This window comes from Protobothrops mucrosquamatus, unplaced genomic scaffold (genome assembly GCF_001527695.2).
Source record: "Protobothrops mucrosquamatus isolate PMUCROS unplaced genomic scaffold, P.Mucros_1.0 scaffold125, whole genome shotgun sequence".
Lineage (NCBI taxonomy): Eukaryota > Metazoa > Chordata > Lepidosauria > Squamata > Viperidae > Protobothrops > Protobothrops mucrosquamatus.
In genome coordinates, this window is record NW_015386492.1 from 1073340 (window position 1) to 1094079 (window position 20740).

Genomic DNA, 20740 nt, shown 5'->3' on the forward strand with positions numbered 1-20740 from the left:
GTTTCCCAGTAGAATCTGCCCAACCACATTGATTTTCCTGGGAAAGCTCCTGGTGGGTTACTTATTTTGGGGATGTGAGATGACCAGAAGCTAGAGGAACTGCTTTGGGGGATTTATTATAGTACTTTACGTTATTATATGTTTATAACTTCAAACTAATCACAAATGTTCTAATAACTCCTTATGTATCCCATGAACCACTATGTACTTTCTATATTAGGACTGCTACATAAATTATAATAAATGAAATATAAATAAAAATTGCATTCCCCCCTTTCTTCAAGAAACATGGGTGGTGTACATAAACTGGTTTAGGGATCTGTTTAGGGATCTGCTGTTTAATTTTTAACTTTTTTTTAAAAAATGTTCATTTTATTTCATAACATTGCTCCAATGCATTTAAGTCTCATCAGTGGGGGGAAAAATCAGTGCTGTAAAAGTTCCAGTTTTCCTGAATTATTTAAATCACTTTTAATAAGAACTGAAGCATTTATTTTATAGACATTATAAATGAACAAGATTTTTTTTCCTCCATGTTCCATTTTCTTTTATCGGTTATCCCTGCTATTTCCTTTAATTGGTTTTTACCTGTGCCTTTGTGTGTGTGTGTGTGTGTTTGTGTTTGTGTGTGTAGTGTAAAAGCATCAAAATCACTATTTTCTTTTCTTTTTGTTCTTTGTGAAATAATGGCTGCCAGACTATTTACAGACAGGTACATGTTAAATTTCTGCCTGATATTTCTCCTGTCTTTGGACACAAAATGATGGTGACAGCTTTCCAAGATAGATTTTTGGCAAACCCAAAAACTGATGTTAATACAGAAGCCTTGTCCAAAAAGGGGGAAAAAAGGGGGGGGAGTGAGAGAGAAAATACATATACTCTAACTACTACTGGGCAGATTTAAACACAATCCAATAATATTTATTAATTTAAATTTAAATTTTAATCTTCTCCCCATCAGTTTGACTTCACCTGATGAACAAACCTCAGCTGGGCATTTCCAAGTGTTCACTATTCAAATAAGTAAGGAAATAAGCAAGGAAATAAATAATAAAATAAAAATAATAAAATAAAAATAAAATAATAAAAATAAAATAATAAAAATAAAATAATAAAATAAATAAAAATAAAATACAATAATTCAACAGGAAACTTTCCCTGGGCAAATAATTTGCTTCTTTCCCTCTTCCGTGGCTGAATTTCAGGGTTGACTCGACCGCAGCAGAGAGAACATTTTTCATCTTTCGCTTGAATCGCACACTGGAAATGAAACGAAGACTGCCGTTCTCACGCCTTCGCAATCAACAGGGCTGAACTTTGGGAAAAACAGGGCGGAAAAGTTAAATGGCAATGCAAACCGCAGCACCTTGGTACAAATCTACCCTCCTTTCTGCCCGGTCGGTCGGTCGGCTGGCTGTTAAGGGCCAAGGCGAGGGGCGGCCGCGAGGGCTCGCCGGCGTCACCGGTGACTTCGTCAAAGGCGCGAGATTCGCCGGCGCCCCGATGCCTCTAACTCGGCTGCTGGCGCCAGGCGAAATGGCCGCGATTTCAAGGTGCAAATTTCTTCCGTGCAGGAGCGCTCCAGTAGCCTCTCCCTTTCCCCGCGCCCTTCACACGAGGGCGGCCTACAGTGCCGGGCCGGAAACTTTTAATCGTTGCTCTTCCATACCTGTCTGGAGACGGACAGGTGGATCCTCGGAGCTTTTCTGAGGTAGAAAGTCTAAGTAACCAGGAAGTAACTGCCGCCTGGCCTTAGACGAGGGAGCCTGTTGCCCGCCGCCTACCATTATCATCGCCCTGATTGCTGTAGGGAGCGAATTTCAGACCTTGTCCTCGGTAGGAAGCGCTTCTTCCTCGCTAACAAAACAAGACGTTCGGGGAGCCGGGGGATCCATCGCCTCCTCTCTCGGGGTGAGTGTTGCCATTTCTTCCGCCACCTGCAGCTTCCAGGGAGATGAATAAACGCCCTGCGTTAACAGCTTTGCCTCTCCGAAATCAGCTTTCCCTACCGGGGTGCCCTCTGAGTATCTCGGTCAGCTTCTGAACCCGCTGAGGTTTGTGAGGTTACTAGCCTGGGGAACTGCTGCCTTGGAGAAGGCTGTCCTACAGCTCTGTCGTGGTCTACAACTTCTGTATCAGCCCAGAGTTATGGGGAATCAAAAAGTGCTAGCTTGGGGAAGACCATCCTACAAATCTGTCTGGATGAGGATGATCTCCAAGGAGCCCAGGAGGTATTGTTGCTGAAGCAAAAACAGAAAACAATTTCCCCCCTCCATTCCACCTCTAGAAGAGGACTGATCATTTAAGCAATTTTCAACACTGGCAAAATCTTAAAAGAGTCCTCACTGGAGACAAAAGTTAAGGAGGTGGTTCAGACTGGAAAATATTTTAGTTCTGTCCTCCAAGAGACAGGAATGGCTGAAACACCGTGGGGCTTTTTTTAACTACTCAATTTAAATTCACTTATTCTGAGTCTGCAGAAAATCAAAGTACAGCAGAATAAATTTTGCTGTCTTGGTTATTGACATCTATCCTGCCTCTTTTTCCAGCCACTGCCTGTGGCTTGATCTCTCTCCAAGGTAATCAGTGGTAAAACTCAACCAATGTTGTGCACGTTGAGATGGCCCTTAGGTATTAGTGGAATAAAGAGAAAAACACGACAGCAAAGAATGACTTAAGCCTATCTAGGGAGGAGATGAAAACATAGGGACAAGCAGGAAATAAATATTTATTTAAACTAACCTGCTTTGTCCTCCCTTCTCCTGTTCATTGTTTCTTTCACAATATGTATGTTATAGCAGCTTTAATATGCCTCAGCTCCCATCCCTGAGTTGCCCAGTTCCTAGTGAATTATAAGTCAGATACATTCTTGATATTTGGCAATAAATATATTGCCCAATTTTACCTTTATTTCACTGTTGGATCAGATGAGTCCATAAAGTCCAAAGTTCTGTTTCTTGCAGCTACCATCTGTGGATAGAGGTCCTGATGGTGATAGCCTTCCACAGATATACATAATAGATATTTGAAAATATGTTGCCAGAGTGCAAGAATATGGCAGGTTTGGATAGGTTCACGAGATACACTGTTCACAACCTAGCCAACTAATCACTGTTTAGTTAGCATTTGTATGAATCTGGCCTGTGTGGTTGGTTACATTTCAGATTGTGCACACTTGGAGTAATCTGTGGTTTAATTTATCATGGATTAATTTCATGAGAATAAAACATTAATTATCTTGGCCAATTGCTATTAGTAAACTGATAGTGTTTTTCTGCCTAAATTAATTTTCCAATCTACCAGGGTATGGTGGGGTTGTAGTTCAGTACAGAAGACACCAAGTTGTAGTAGGTTAAACTCTTACTGTTTTTTAAAAAACTAGCTAATAACATGTTTTGGAGGAGGGATTTTCATACCTAACAAAAATCACAATATGGAAGGGTCATAAAATATACTTTCCCCCTCACTTTACAGATGGGTTGCTTTGTCCCATGATTTTCTTAGTCAAAAACCTGTGGAGAATGTGTCTGAATCTTGGATAACTGTCACAATTGATGAAAACTCCATGGGTTGAGGTAAAAAAGAAGTGTAAATATAGTGCAGTGATTTTCAAATAATAAAAATGTAGTTAATCCAAAAATTACTTGCTGGTGTATAGCAATGGATGAGTTTCTTACTTTCTTGCAGGTTTAATTTAAATTAAGTTAAACATTTTGTAACTCAACTTTTCTCATCCCCGATACATAGGGACCAGATCTTCCTAGAATTCCCATGCTGCCTAGGGAATCTTTGAAGGGTTCCTTCAAACAGCTGTGTCATGTGCTTTCCTCCAATCGTTAGGTTGGGAGGAAGAGGTGTTGATATACATGCCCTCATAGTCTTGTGTTTACTGTGATTTAGGAATGGGGCTAGGCTCTGCTGTTGTCCAAACAAGGTTAGCATGGAACACTGCATGGAGTGTAGTGAGTGGCCTTCTTGACTGCACTTCCACCCTTGGCTCATGTCATCAAACTAATTGAGGAGGCTGCCACCAATACATATAGCAGCATTGGAACTCTGCTAAACTAATGTTTTAGCTGCAAGATAACTGAACTCTTTCAAGACTGATGGTGCTGTGGAAAACTAGAGAAGTCCCATGCAATTCTGGAAAGGGACTATCAGATGAAAAAATTCAGTCCCATCTTGATGATGGAGATGGGGATGGTGAAACACTGAGACAATAATGTTTGCATTTCTGTTTTAAGAATTATCTAAACCATTGGAGTATTTTTCTGAATATCCATTCTGAAATTCTTTCAAAATTTGCCAGTTCATCTAAGGGTTACTTGTGTATCCTAGATGGCCTTGCTAATGTGCCTTCATGTCTGCCTTACATGTTTTTGACCTGAGGAAGGGAGGGAGATTTTCCTTGAAAATATTAATGCATAATTGCTTCTTCTTCTTCTTCTTGTGCCATGTTTGTTATCCGACGTTGGCGATCATGTTTTTATCAGCAGCCGCACAAAAAAGTGCTGCTGAGTTTTGTCCAAACCAGTCCCTTAGATTTTGAAGCCACGATGTTCTTCTTCTGCCTGGACCTCATTTGCCTTCAATCTTTCCCTGGAGGATTAAATGGAGTATGCCGTATATATTTTAGACTAGAGCCAATTAAAAAAGGGTACCAATTTTACATTGCCTTATGGACTCATGTAACTTAACAATAATCTAGAAAGTTTAATGTTAAAACATTTAAGGTTGGATATTCAAGTCTTGGTTTAAAAACCAGAACCTAAAAAGCTAGCACTTTGGCTCAGCCCTATTTTGAGTTTTAGCACCATATTGAGCTTTTTCGTGGGGAAATATCAAAAACAGACTCCTCAACGAAGAGGCCTTGAGACCATAAACCAAGCTGGTCATCAGTGTTAACTGCTCCTTCTGTCTTTCCTACCAGCCCTCCATGAGCTTCTGTAAGGGTAGATTTAATTGGTTTATATTTAGTTAGTTTATAATATATTTTTGCATACCCAGGGAATTTCATAAGTGTGTTAAGGTCCCTCCCTTTCTGTATTCATGGTTCCATTTTGATGTTCATTTGGGAAGTAGAAGGAAAGATGAATGTATGAATGATGGGGTTTCCCCCCAATGTTGGTGTTCTAACTTATTGTGTTTCTAGTGTCAAGACTGTGTCCAAGTTTCAGGGACTTTTTAGCAGAGTTCCTATTGGGATAGTACCAGTAGCAAGTTCATTTGCTTAGGGGAATGGATTTCTTGTTGAACTTCTGCCTAATTATGTGGTGATGCATACTATCACTTTTTTTCATTTATATTTATATCATAAATATATTTCATGTGTGAGAGAACCAGAACATGTTTATGTAGTGATAGAGTTAGCAAATGACATTTGTAGACTATATACTCATTGGATGAATTACTGGCAAGACAAAGTGGCAAAGGGGAGTGATGTTTTAATCTAAACATTACTCAGAAAGGGGAGTAAAGTTTTTAACTGTTATACTTCTGAAAGAAAGAATAAGAATATACAACCCAATAGTTGCAATAAGGTTCAATTCAGTGCACTTTTTTTTAGAAGTAAAGCCTGGTGTCAAGGATGGGCTTGTCCCATAGATAATTCTTATTTCCTGTTTTCTTACTATAGAATAAATTGTATTTGGTCTAGTAATAGCGATAGCACTTAGACTTATATACTGCTTCACAACCCTCTCTAAGGATAGAGTCAGCATATTGCCCCCAACAATCTGGGTCCTCATTTTACCAACTTCCGAAGGACAGAAGGCTGAGTCAATTTTGAACCAGTGAGAATTGAACTGCTGGCAGTCGGCAGAATTAACCTGCAATACTGCATTCTAACCACTGCACCACCACAGCTCTATCAAGGGATTTTCTGTCTAATAAGTCAAAATAATATGACACTCTACATTTGTAAATTGTACCTTTCAGCATAAATTGAAGTTCTAGGAGGGAGGTTTTAGTAAACTGATTAATTCCACTTTTTAAAATTATAACTCAATATAAAGAAATCTTCTGGGTATGCTAGTTTTTGTCTTCTGGTTATCCATTTTAAACCCAAATAGCCATTTATTATTTTTAATTCTAATAAGAAAACATGCTTAACTGCATTATTCATTTAAAGTGTACCTCTAAAACATTTAATGTGCGTCTTGAAATAATTTTATGATCACAATTAAAAATCTATACTATTAAGATTCATCATGTAAAGTTGACTTTCAAGAAAGCAAATTCAGATATATTAATCAAAGAGTAAACCTGCCAGTTGTGTGTTAGTAAATTTGTTTTTCAGAAACAGCATTTCCGTGAGCAAAAGTGTGTTTGATTTAAGGGCTGAGTCTTAGGTTGGTTCAACATTCACAAAACCAGGAAATGAGAGGCTATTGAAACCTGAATGCATATGCCCTCTGGTCAGTAATGAAGTTGTGCAAGTATGAATATACAGAAGATAAAAGGATTTCTTTCTTGAAGGACTCCCTGTCTTCCATTGTATTTTCTTTCAATTATACATATCATCTGTCAAGACACTGAAAGCATACCTTCTCCTGTAGCAGCACCTACCCCTTACTGAGGTTTCCTCCTTCTCTGCTGTTGTTTAATGGGCCTTAAAGACTTATATCTTCACTGGGGCTTTTGGCAATGGACAGTGAAGACCATCTGCTTTGTTCTTGTCCGCTTGGTTATCAGTCTCGCCATCTTCTATTTGTTACATTATAATATTATTTTTAATTGGTTATTATATTTCCTTATTTCAGTTATGAGCCATCCAGAGTCATTGGGAATTGGGCAGCATTCAAATTTAATTAATAAATAAAATAAAACTGCCAGATTTATCTTTCATAAAGAATTGGTCTTTCAGTCTAAACCTGTTTAGGGAAGATTGGATTTCCTAGATGCCATAAAGATGCCATAGATTATCATCTCTCTGTGCCACGTGAAATATCTGAACCCTCCTATGGAAGTAGTTAGAAGATAAGAGTCTTGCCAATCTTTTAGAAGAGGAAAACGGGGACTGAGAAATAACAATGTCTGGGAAGATCTTAGTAAAGATCATCATGCAACGGGTTTGCAACCCCTTAAAAGGTACAAAGTGAACCAGCTTGTATTAAAAACAGGTTGTACTATCTTTTTCTTAACTAAGTAACAATATTAGTAGATCAAGAGAGTACTGTGAATATAGTGCACCTAGATTTCAATAGGGCATTTGATAAACTGGACTACAGTCTCCTTTTTGATAAAATCGAATAAATAAACTGGTAGATGATAGGCAATACCTGATCAGCAGTAATATTTCTGAGAAAGATCCAAAGTGTCCTGGTAGACTATAGATTAAGCATGAACAGGCATGTTGCAGCTGCCAAAAGAGCAGTGTAATCTTGGGCTGCATCAACAGCCATAATAAAAGGATGCTGAGGAACTGGAAAGATTGCAGAGAGGAGCACAAAGATAATGAAGGGTCTGAAGGCTAAATCCTATGAGCAACAGCTAAAATAACTGTATATGCTTAGCTGAAAGAAAATAGGATTAAGTGAAGACATGACAGGAGACTGCCAATACTTGAAGGGCCATCATAAGCAAGAGGGTGTAGATTTATCCTCCATAGTGCCGAAAGGTATGACAAGAACTAATGAATAGAAGCTTTACAGAGACGAATCCAAATTCGAAATAAAGAACTTTCTGACTATGAGAGTTATTAAGCAGTGGAATAGCCCGTCTACTGCAGTCATAGGTGTACTCCATCACTGAAGGTTTTTAAACAAATGTTGGATAGTCATTTGTCTGAGATAGTCTGATGATTCCTGCCCACCATCAAACAACAAGGTCTGACTATCCCAAGTCCTTGGGTGGGTGCACCCAATTCCCAACCCATGGAGCTAGCTCAGAAGGATACTGTAGTAGATGACAATATAAAAAGCTGCTGAGAGATCAAGAAGAACAGAAATAGATGCACCACCAGCATCCTGGCTCCATCTGACTGAAATTAGTCTAAATCACGGGTGTCAAGCTCGCCGCATCACGTGACATGTTGCAATGTATCACAACTTTTTTTGCATTGCCAGAACTGGGGTGGGCGCGGCCTCCACATGATGCAACCGGCCCATGGGCCAGCAGTTTGACACCCCTGGTCTAGATCAGGGCTTTTCAACCAGTGGTATGGGTACCACCTGTGGTACATTGGCACCTGGCAGGTGGTACGCGACCATCCTAGAAAAGTGGTAGCGGGGGAGGGGAATGAGCTGAACCGGTGGCAGCACCGCACAAGCCTGAGCGAGAGATGGCTGGAGCTGCAGGGCTGTCAGGGCTCAGCGGAAGCGCCAGGATCAGTGCCGCTTTCCAGCTGATCGGCGCTTCTTCGGGACTGTCAGGGCTCAGTGGAAGCGCCAGGATCAGTGCCAGGCTCCAGCTGGAGCTGGGCGCTGATCCTGGCGCTTCTGCAGAGCCCTGAAGAAGCACCGATCAGCTGGAATGTTGCAGCATCTCCAGGGTCTTGTGATTTACATTCAGATGCTTGGCAACTGATTCATATTTATGACGGTCATACTGTCCAGGGTCATGTGAAGTGACCAAAGCCTGCTGCAACCACCCAGCAGACGGGGGGAATAAAAACCAAACACCCCCCCACCCCACCCCTGCTGCCAATCCTCAACAGAAATGCTCACAACAATGGAAACCTCGGACAGGAGGAAGAGCGCTGTCGAATGGGCAGGCAGGTGTCTTGCTCGGCTGTGGCTTGGGGGGCACTTTTTTCAGTGCCATTGTAACTTCAAACAGTCACTAAGCGAACTGTTGTAAGTCGAGGACTACCTGTACTTTATCACTTTTTTCCTTTTTTTTGGGGGGTCATCAAATTTTTGATACCTTGCTAGGCGACTGGTGGTACTCAGATGTTGCCGTATCCTAAAAGTGGTACAATGGGTGAAAAAGGTTGAAAAGCCCTGGTCTAGATAATCAGTTGCAGGCCAACCGCCTTCTCAACAATCTTTGCCAACAAGAGAAGGTCGAGGACTGGTTGATAGTTATTGAAGATCATTGTTACTAAACTTCTTTAGCCACTACAACTGAGATCAACAATTCAGTCATTAAGCAAAGCAGTCACCAAGTGAACCACAACTGTGGTCATAATCTGTTTTCAGCTTTCCTTTGCTTTATAGACCTGCTAATGTCATAAATGCAAGTATTATCACAAAGTTAGTTTTTAACACCGTCATAACTTTGAATGGTTGCTAAACAAGGCAGTCAGTAAACAAGGACTGTTTGTATTCTCTATTGCTCCAAAAGGCAATATTGTAGAGCCGTTATGTTAAAATTACATGGAAGGAGTAATTTTAGGCAAGATAACTGGAGGAACTGAGTGCATGAACTGTAAACCAGGGGAATAGGCTGTCACATGAAGTATGAATCCTCGCTCACTAAAAGTGTTCAAACAGAGACTAGATGATAATCTATGAGGAATGCACCAGTGGATCCCACACAAACAGGGGATTGGACTAGATGACTTCTAAAACCCCTTCCATCCTTGCAATCCTCACATACAGTAACAGCCTTCAGCTCCATGACCTGATTCTGCTTCCTCCTACTGACCTTGTGTTTGTGAAACAGGAGAGAGATTTTGAGAGCCTGCAGGCTGCTGCAGATTTGACATCTCACTACACGGGTTCAGTCATGGGATTTCCAAAGCCCATCCTATTTGCATTACATTTTGCTGTTCCTTTGATCCACCTTGTCATCCTTCTGAGTGGAACTATCTGTTTCTTTTTTTCATCCCTGATTGGAGAGAAAAAGGGCAAGCCAACAATTGCTTTAACTGCTAGGTACAGGTATGTCAGGGATTAAAACAAAATTGTTTTCTGAAACAGAAAGGATCTTTTATAGTGTTAACCCTTCTCATTAATTACACAGAGGAAACCTACTTTTCTTATAAGTGCTATGGTGTAGAAAGCTGCATTCGATCAAGTCATTCTACTGGATCATTTGATTCCAGATTTTCAACACTGATTAGTAGCAGCTTTCTAACTTTACTTAGAGATAAACAGGGTAGAATATGAGCCATTCTCCTTGTAAAGTATTTGTTTTTCCACTGAGCTATAGCCATCTATAAATCTAATTGACTGATTCATTTACACTGGATGCCAATAAAAAGTTCCTTCTCTTCCTTGCACTTTCCTTCCTTCTCAGCTTGCTGCTCAGCAAGCCACAACTGGGAGGGACAATTAAATCAAGTCTGTCCTGCTGGGATTCCTGCATTGCTCCCTCTGGCTCACCCAAACTGGATTGTCCTGTTTGTCATTTACAACACATGCCATTAGGGTGACTCCAGCAGCTTCTTCTTGGTGGTCTCCTGGTATTGTACTGTATTCTGGCATGGAACATTTGGACAAGCAGGGCCTTTTTTTCTTTTTCTTTTTTTAAAAGAGCTTTTTAAAGCAATGCCAATCTCCCAGGAATGCTGCTTGCCCTAATGTGTTACATCTGTGCCACCTTGTTTCTGTTATACCTCCAGTACTAATTTTCGTAATTGTCTGTCATCTTTAAATTAAAATGAACAGACAGCTAGCTAATGGAGTGTTTAATCTCTTTCTTGGGAGAATATGCTTCTCCTATTTTTTTTTTAATAGACCAGTGCTGGACTCAAAGATCATCTCCTAGCATTGTCTCCTGGGCCTTTTTCATGTTGATCTCCGGTGTGGAACTGTAGGATCCTGTTACTAATTCCTGACTATGAGACTTAAATAGCCTCATTTTGTCCTTTTATCACCTCCGTGCCTTTCTTTCTCTTTTTAACTGGATGGGAACACACACATTTCTCCAGATTGCTGTAAAATCTCTGCACTCACATAGGTTCTCAAGCACCCCTGATTTACTGGGAATGAAGTTTTGCTGGTGGACCCCATATTGATCTTGTGGGAGATCTTTAAGGGAAGTGGGTTCCCCCCCATTATATATAAATGATCATTAATGCTTTGTTAAGTAACAGTATCTCACTGCCCATGCTGCAGCTACCAGCATTCATTCAAATCACAGCTAGAATAATATCATTATAGAAAAGAATAAATAATAGTACTTTTAAATCCAGGGTAGGAAATAAATGAATAGAGGATACAGAGATAATAAAGTATCAATGGGTAAAAGGATGAATGGAGCCCATCAGAACTTTTGGTGTTAGAATTGAATTGGGGAAAGACGCTTTACAGGTAGTGCTCGACTTACAACAGTTCATTTAGTGACCATTCAAAGTTACAGCAACACCGAAAAAAGTTAGTTAAGATTATTTTTAACACTTGCGACTGTTGCAGCATCCCCATGGCCACATGATCAAAATTCGGATGCTTGGCAACTGATTCATGACTGTTGCGGTGTCCTGGCATCATATGATCCCCTTTTGCGACCTTCTGGCAAGCAAAGTCAATGGGGAAGCCAGATTCACTTAACAACCATGCTACTCTTAACAACTGCAGTGATTCACTTAACAACTGTGGCAAAAAGGTGATAAAATGGGGCAAAATTCACTTAGCAAATGTCTCACTTAGCAACAGAAATGTTGGGCTCAATTGTGGTTGTAAATCGAGGTCTACCTATATATCTAATCTAGATTTTTTTGTCTGTTGAGCCCAGCAGTGTCTATTCTGATTGGCAGAAATCTCTTGGCTTTTTCTGTAGTAGTGGCTGTTATCAGGTCCTTTTTTGTGCAGGTGCCAGGAGCTGAATCATAACTTTCTGTGTGTAAACAATGACTTCTACCATGGAAACATGGGCCTCCTGAAAAGTGTAATGGGGAAGATCTTAATTTGTGATCCTTACTTTGAGAATAAGTTCTGCAAATATACAATACTGGATTTCTATGAATTTCATTTCTTATTTTAAAATCCTCCTTTCTGACCCATATCATTCATGTACACACACCCATGCACCATGTGCATCACACACATACTCCCATACAAATCCTTTTGTATATTTCATTGTTTTCTTTCTCTCTTTCTTTCAGTTTCACTTTCCTCTGTGGGTTTATGACTGCTCATCTGACAGAGAACATGGAGCTCACACCGTTCTTCAAACTCCCATCTTCCCAACTCATTGGAAGTTTAGGATCTGTTGCTCCCATCGTACTCATGATCCTTCTGCTGCTTCTCTGTTTTCCCTTTAAAAAGTATGTGATTGTCTTGAGATGTCATGGGTGGAGAAGGGAGAAAGAGACAATTGGTAGGCAGGATGCACATTACTGAGATAATAGATAGATTATTTGCTTCTTAACTTGCTTTTGCTTTTTATTTTTTTCTATCAGACATTCATTCAACCTAGAAGCATGAAATGGGCATGCATAATCACTCTTTTGATCCATTCAGATATTCATATCATGAGCAAAACGAATTATGACTCAGATAATTAGTTCCATATTCTCTGCTTACCCCAAATTATAAAGTAGAGGATTCTCCCTTGTGTAACAATTATTTTTATACCTTATTAATAATATTGTACCATTCCTCTAAAAAGAATCCAGGAGTTGAATTCCAACTAATAAGAGTGCAGCATAACAGCAAATCAGTTGAAACATCCAGAAAAAAACAAAAAACAAATGCACATGTCAATTGGCAATTATACTATAATGCAACAAATGTTGCATTAAAAATATTTTGTTGCATTATTGTCTCAATAATGGTCTGAATGAAAAAATATGTCCTTAATTGTTAGCTAAAATAAATATGGAACCACTGCTGAAAGGCCCTATCCTCATGACCAAAACTGCATTTTGGACCATGTAGTCTGATAGCCCCATAATCAGAATCTTCTTGTTCAATCAGGTGATGTGGAGATAGGAATTGTATCACGTTCCTCAATAAAATTATTGTGCAGAGTTTGTGCATTCTTATATATATATCCCACAAATAAGTGAGGTTTAGCACACTTCTTTGGGCCACATTCTACATTAGAAACAGCATGTGACATTAAAGACCAATGGATTGTGGTATAAGGTATTGTAAAAAGGTGTTGTTGGATCTGTGATAAAATAGATCTTAGCATAGCCTTTTGTTCCCTCTGGATGTGTTGGATTAATGGACCATGCTGATTGGTAATTGCGGAATCCGCACATTTAGAGACCACTAGATTGGGAAGTTCTGCTCCAGTCTATGTGACTTTTAAAAGTCTTAACGTGACCACCTCAGGAGTCACCTGAACATTCATGTGTACACACTGAAGACACTTTAGTGAATTGTCACTTGGTTTTGCTAAGCATTGTTAGCACACTTTCCAGAACTCTTTTTGTGGCCATCACGCAACTGACTTGTACAGTAAGTAGCCCCTTAATTTACTTGCTAGTTATTAAGACAAAAACCCAGCAATAGAGGGGACACTTTGTGTGTAGAAAATCTGTACTTCAGTTCCTAAATCTCTTCTTGGGCTGTAAATTATTCCTACCTCAAATTGTAAATTTAAATTTAAGTAAATAAATCAAAGATTCACTGTTTTGCTCTAGAAACAAAGTGGACCAGTGCTCTGACTTGTATATTACAGCTTCTTATGCTAAAGTTTGAAGTATGTTTTCTTTGTTATTATGAATGTAGTCCCTTCATAATCAAACCTTTGTGTTTTTATTCAGGAAAAAGCATCGCTTGTCGATCAGAACCAGGAAGAAGGACTTAAATATGTCTGAACTAATCGATCTGGTGAGTGTTTCTGAGACTGGTATTAAAAGCTGATTGAACAAATCAACCAATCACTTCTAACCAGTGTGAGGTGAATTGGAGTATTTACACTTATAAAATGATGGCAATTGTTCTTGCTTTTTGATCAGAGCCTTTGATTCTTAAGTTTATTTTACAGATTGGGAGCTGTTTTCCTGTGTGTTGCAATGAAGTTATATCAGTTGTACAAAGAAACAGGATCTTGCTGGTTGTAGCCTCAAAGTTACAGAATACATTTCTCAATGCATTTCTTATCTATCTGTCTATAAGTGGAATGAAAAAAAATCTCTCAGAATAAAACCATAACAACAATTATTTGCAGAATAAAACCTCAGTAACAAGAGTTGGATGAACCAGTTCAGCAGATACATTTTAAAAATCCTGGAGAACTAAAATATATATAGCTAGCAAATACCTGCGGGAAAAGAAATATCATAAAAAGAATAGATCATCAAAAAAGGCTCTTTTTCTAGGGACCATTTTTGTAAACCTAGAAGATAAGAACATCTGGAGAAGGTCTCTTGATGGAAATTTTATTTCCAGACCTCTCAAAAAAAGCACCAGTCGCATACTTGTAGATATTTCAGTGTTATTGTATACGCAGATTCTTCATTAATTTTGAAAGCTGACCTTGCCTTTGTAGAATAGGAACCTATGAAGTGAAACTCTTCAGTTGTTCCTTTGATCAAAGTAGTAGTCTTCATACTTCTTGCCTTCAGAATTTGTGGGTGCTTCATCACTGGAGGCTTTTAAGAAGAGACTGGACAGCCACTTGTCTGAAAAGGTATATAGGGTCTCCTGCTTAAGCAGGGGGTTGGATTAGAAAAGCTTCAAGGTCCCTTCCAACTCTATTATTCTGTGTTCTGTATTCTTAATGGTAAATTCAGGCTTCATGGAGAGCATTGCCTGTTATTCTTTACTGTGAGCCTGCAATCTGTGCAGTCCTATTTTTGTAACATGTTAAAATGAAGAGAAATATTTATTTCTCTACATGTTTCAGTATATCCAGTGAAATACATGAGCCAAGAAAGTCTCAAAGGTGCTCTGAGTGTTGCTAAGACTAGCGAGTTCTCTGCTGGCTCAGGAATTCTGGGAGTTGAAGTCCACGAGTCATAAAAGAGCCAAGGTTGACTACCCCTGCTCTAAGGTAACGTGGCTGTGCTCAGTTTCCAGGCTGCCTCTCTCATTGGCCAAGTAATCACCAATGTAGACTCTTCTAAAAGTTGCTCTACTCCTCAGAAAGGCATGTTGGAACTATTTGTAGCCTCTAGATGGCATTAGAAACTCAACAATATGACCAACCTGCTACATCAGAGCACAGGAAGAAAGACTCCCAACTTTTTAAAAGATATCATAGGACAGGGGTGTCAAACTCAATTTCACTGAGGGCCGCATCAGCATTGCGGTTGCCCTCAGGGGGCTGAGTGGGTGTGGCCAGGGTGGGTGTGGCCTACTGGGTGGGCATGGCCAGCTCTACATCGTTCGCGTCAAGGGTGCCTGGGCAGGAGTGGGACAGATCTGAGGGTCTCTGGCAGAAGGGGGTGGGACTGGGGCAAGTGCCAAGGCATGGTCCAGTGGAGGAGCCTCACCGTTCCTCTCGGGCCGTGCAGGGGGGTGGGGGCTGGATGGTGGTGCGGGCTGCCCGGAGCCCTGGGCAGCAGAGGTCAAATGCCCAGCCTGGCCCTCGAGCACCCATGGCACCAAGTCCAGCCCCACTTCCCCAAGGGGGTGCCTAGCTGCACTTATCTCCTCCTCAAGGCTGCTGCTGCTGTGATTGCTCTCCTTAGCCAGGTTGTTCATGATGGGTATGAGGGCAAAGTCAGAGGGAGACCCATTCCCTCTCCATGGGAGGAGTCCATCCAAAGCTTCCTTAGCAATAGGATGGGAGACCCCCAGGAGGAGGGGGGCCAGGAGGAGGGGGCAAGGGGATGGTAAAAGGGCAGCAGGACCGGACTAAGGCAGGACTTCCCTCAGACCCTCCCTCTCCTTCTTTCCTTCCTTCCTAAGTACAGAGTGGTGGGAAAATATTTGAGATGAGGGAGGGAGAAAAACAGGCAAGAAACGCGGCCAGGGCCAGGGCAAAGGCAGCGGGGGCCGTTCCCTCACTGTTTCCGGGATGGCTTCGCGGGCCACATGAAACCACTTTGCGGGCCGCATCTGGCCCCCGGGCCTTGTGTTTGACATGTCTGTCATAGGATATGTGAAACTGGCCAACTGGCTTATTAGCATGTGACTCTGGAATAAAACAGCAATGTATCCATTTCAATTTTATAAGGGTGATCACCTCTCCTTTTCCCAATTTCATTCTTCTGATACTTACACTGCCATCTCTACATCAATATAGACAGAATAGTGATAAAAGAATGGATGTGTAGCAATGTAGCATAAATGGGAATTGTTAGGTTCAATTTGGTTTGTCCTGATAGAGGTTGCCCAGAAGAATTCTAAACTGATCTATCCTTGGCTCAAAAATGCCTCCAAATTAGTAGAATTCTGTTCTAGTTTTTACTGAATAATTGTTCTAGGACGGTGTTCTGTTAACCAGCAATTGACCAACTGCTTAGCACTTCCTCAAGGTCTAAATGTCTAAATATTATCATTTTTATCTCCTTTTACATTCTTGCAACTGCTAACAGCAAAGGAGTTGGTGTCCAAGTTCCCTTGATGCTGCTGTCAAAAAAGGGCGGACTGTGATTAGAACGTAGACCAGGAGTGTCAAACTCAATTTCATTGAGAGCCGCATCAGCATTGTAGTTGCCCTCGGGGGGGCAGTTGGGTGTGGCTAGGGTGGGTGTGGCCTACTGGGTGGGCGTGGCCAGCTCGGCATCGCTCACGTCAGGGGGGCCTGGGCAGGCCTGAGGTAGATCCAAGGGTCTCCAGGGAAGAAGGGTGGGACCAGGGTGAGCGCCAGGACATGGTCCACTGGAGGAGCCTCACCGTCCCTCTCAGGCCATGTGGGGAGGCCCCGGATGATGGCACAGGCTGCCCAGAGCCTTGGGCAGCAGAGGTCAAGCACCCAGCCCTCAAGTTCAGGGACCCCACAGCCCAGCCTAGCCTAGCCCCACTTCCCAAGGGGGTGCCCAGCTGTGCTTACCTCCTCCCCAAGGCTGCTGTTGCTGTGCTTGCTCTCCTTGGCCAAGTTGTTCATGGTGTTGTGGGAGAGCAAAATGTGTGGGTCAGAGGGAAGCCCACTCCCTCTCCATGTAACCAAAGCATGCTCAGCGATAGGATGGGAGACCACCAGGAGAGGTCAGGAGGAGGGACAAGGGGATGGTGAAATGGCAGCAGGGCTGCTCAGGGCCAAGTGCTAAGGCAGGAGTTCCCTCAGACCCTTCCTCCCTCTCATTATAATTTTCCTTCCTTCCTTCCTTCCTTCCTTCCTTCCTTCCTTCCTTCCTTCCTTCCTTCCTTCCTTCCTTTCCCCTTTCTTCTTTTTCTTTCCCTCTTCATTCACCTTTCCTTCTTCTTTCTTCCCCTCTTTCCTTCTTTTTGTTTGTCTTTCCTCTTTCTCTTTCCCTTTCTCCTTTCCTGTCCCTTTTTGGATGCTCAAATGCAAAAGGGGAAACATTTCTCAATGTCTCCTTGCCTTGTGATCAAATGCCATTTTTGCTAGTAGACCGAGAACAAACCATAGACAACAATACAGCAGAACTGTCAAAATGGTGGCTGTGATTGTTGATCAGAGCTTCTCTGCTTTTTATGTGCAACAGCTTTAGCATTTAGGAACAAAGATAAGTTAGTTGCTTTTCTATTAATACATAATCCTTAAAAGAGCTCTCCTGAAGGGACTCTGCCATGGTCTAATTCAGATTGGAAATATAGCAAAGGAAAATATTTTCCCCTACTCTGCTTTGTCCTATTTTCCCCACTGGAAATGGTTGTTTGCAACACAAAAGGAAGGGATACTTTCCTAAGAGTTCACAATTCAAGAATACCAGTGTTAACTTGGATTGCCAATAAAGTCCTGTCTGTGACAAAAGAGAACACAAAATTGCTTTCCCCTTTGAGCCCAAGTCTCAATGGATCCAGGATTGAAGCAGAACTGGGTGAACTGGGGCATCTCCAACCAAGTTGCCTCTCCCTCCCTCCCTCCCTCCCTCCCTCCTTCCTTCCTTCCTTTTTTCCCTCCCTCCCTCCCTCCCTTCCTCCCTCCCTCCCTTCCTTCCTCCCACCCTCTGTTCCTTCCTCCCTCCCTCCCACCCTTCCTCCCTCCCTTCCTTCTTTCCTCCGTTCATTCCTTCGCCTTCTCATCTCTTTCCTTCCTCTGCACTCAGGAAGGGGTGATGGGAGGGGGAGAGATTGCCAGCGCTGCCATGTTGCCGCCGGTCTTGCTATCCCGCGTGGGTGGGTGGGGGCTGTCCCGGTGAAAGGAAAGCCTTGTGGCTGCGAGGCTGGAGGTGCTGGTGGGAGGGAGGGGTGGCACTGATCTACAACCTGGTTGCGTCCATCAAAGCCAGAATGCGCTCAGCCTTAGATCCACGGGGCAGCCCTGAAACCAGCAAGGAGCTGCCCCACCATCTCTGTCCTGCCCCCCGGGTGTGCACACAGAAAACGGCCGGCATCCTGGGTGATGTCAGCCTGTGGGGCAAGACAGCCAGCAGGGACGCCGGACTCCACTTGCACGCGTGCCCAGGGGGCGGGATAGGGCTGCCCGGGGATCTAAGGCTGAGCGCATTCTGGCTTTGATGGACGCAACCAGGTTGTAGATCAGCACCACCACTCCCACCAGCACCTCCAGCCTTGCAACCACGAGGCTTTTCTTTCTCCGGGACAGCCCCCGCCCACCCACGTGGGATAGCAAGACCGGCAGCAACATGCAACCACATAGCGGGCCGGCCCCGGCCCATGGGCCTTGTGTTTGACATGTCTAACGTAGACTTTTTCACTCATGCAGCAGTCCAAAAGCAATCACAAGAAGGCTGTTTCGACTGTTTCTTGCAGAACTACAGTCCAGCTCAACAAACCTATTTGGATTTATTTATTTCCTTTAAAAAATAGATGTTTTGCATATATGGCCTTGTTAAGCCCTTCGTTTAGGCAGGCCATTGCTTGGCAATGTCCTCTTATTTGGTAGGAGAATCTGAGAATCTATACCTTGATTCATTGGTCTGTTTGGTTTCTTATGCAGACAAAAGTGGAAGATGGGTTGCCTCCAGAAAGAAAGTCTCTTGCAGATCAGTGTTTACTCAAAGGTAAGGTGGTTGGACATGAAGTGCTTTGGACACTTAAAATAGGCTGTGTGTGTAAATAAGTACTCTTTTTGCAATACACATTGCACAAGGAATCTCATTGACTTGCAATTTTCCTCCCAAATTATTGTTATGATTCAAACATCAGAGGTATCCACATTTTTTTTCTGTCACGTTTCTTTTCCCCACAGGTAAATAAGTATTCCAATTACCTGGATTTTCTCAGGAGTTTTATTTTTCTCTATATTAAACCTTCCTCAAAATACAATGAAAGGAATGTGACCTTCATTGGAATTGGTCGCTGGAAAATAGAGAGCAACTTGAACTTGCCCTGAATGAATTTTTCCCCTTATATAAGTAGATGTCATTACTCATATAAGGAAAGCACAATGTTGCAAATTTCCAAGATTTATTTCTGATAAAAATGAGTATCTTGCTTCTCTAGGCTAGACTAAAGAATATTAAGTTAAAATTCCTGTGTGTTTTGAAACAGTTACTCCTTTTCAGCCTGAATCCATGAAGTTGTTACCTGAATGAAAAAGGCAGGAACTAAACTGAGTGTGGGCTTGTCTTAAGGAAGTGTGGATTACAATAACAAATCAAAGATTGCAACAAAAACACATGCAATAGATTTACTTCTGCATAAGCATGCATAGGATTGAGCTGCAGGTGGGAATATTTTGCAATGACTAGAGCAGGGGTGTCAAACTCACAACGTCACGTGACGTGTCGCGATGTATCGTGACTTTTTTTTCCATTGCTAGCAATGGGGTGGGCGCAGTTTTGCTATGATGCATCTGGCCCTCAGGCTGGCAGTTTGACACCCCTGGACTAGAGCAAGAAAACATGGGTTGCCTTCCTTTCTGGAGGCAACCCATCTTTCAGTCTGCTATCTAGTTGTACATAAAACTTACCCTTACTGTGGTGGAAGGGATTTTGGTAATGATTTTAGAAATCTCTATGAAGTTGTTGCATTCAGGTAATGCTTGGGTTACGATTGCAATTCGGACTGGGAACCCTGTCACTAAGCGAGGTCAAGCGTAATATTACAAGGCTACATTGCTTAGCAACAGCTGTTTGGCATTTCCCAGTTACCAGCATTAAGCAGGGAATGGGGGGCTGTTACATGAGGCCCTCACACAATCGCCACTTTCTGCTGGCTTTCCCATTGACTTTGCTTGTGGGAAATCACAAATTATGATCGTGTGACTGGAACGGCAACAATCAGAAATCTGAGCTGGCTGCAGAGTGCTTGCATCACAATCATGTGATTGTGGGGTGCTGCAACAGTCAGAACTTTGAGGACCCATTGTAACTGCCTCTCATTCAACACAGCTGCCGGTGTGAATGGTTGCTGAATGAGTAGTCACTAAATGGGACCATCTGCACTACGCTTCTTACTGAGTTAAAGGCTGGCTTTTCTTTGACTACAAAAGAAGCTAGTAGGAGTCCTTTGTAGAATATGTTGGTCCATGGCAAAGCAAAGAATGGACACTAAAGTAGTTGTGCAGATTCAAAGTAATTTTAGTAGAGAATGTGTGATTCTTCAGAATAGCCAGAAGAGGAGGAGGAGGAGTTTTCTGAAAAAAACTGGGCCATCTGAATTTTGATGAAAATATCCTATAATGGGGGTTCACATGAATCTTCTAATTGGTTGGGCAGCCTATCTGTGCAGTTTCCATGTATCCCATAAGCATGCCCTATCAGAGATGTTTCGCCTGTTTTGCGTGTTATTTCTGCTCCTGAGGTGGCTTTGGCTCCCCAGAACTCAGGAATAGGCAAACCCTTTATTTGCAACTGCAAGACAGCTGACAAATGGAATGTGCCTGAGCCTTGACAGAGGATCAAGATTGATTATATCTTGCT

At 42.0% G+C, this 20740-nt stretch overlaps 1 protein-coding gene across 1 annotated transcript in view; it reads left to right on the forward strand.

Moving 5' to 3' along the window:
- Positions 1–1597: 1597 nt before the first annotated feature.
- LOC107284868 overlaps positions 1598–20740 on the forward strand; it is a 35084-nt gene continuing 15941 nt past the window's right edge. Inside the window, exons 1-4 of the mRNA XM_015812987.1 lie at positions 1598–1911; positions 11990–12151; positions 13601–13667; positions 18814–18877. Of these exons, the coding sequence (XP_015668473.1) occupies positions 12012–12151; positions 13601–13667; positions 18814–18877 (271 nt within the window). The 5' untranslated portion in view covers positions 1598–1911; positions 11990–12011. The remainder of the gene's footprint in view (positions 1912–11989; positions 12152–13600; positions 13668–18813; positions 18878–20740) is intronic.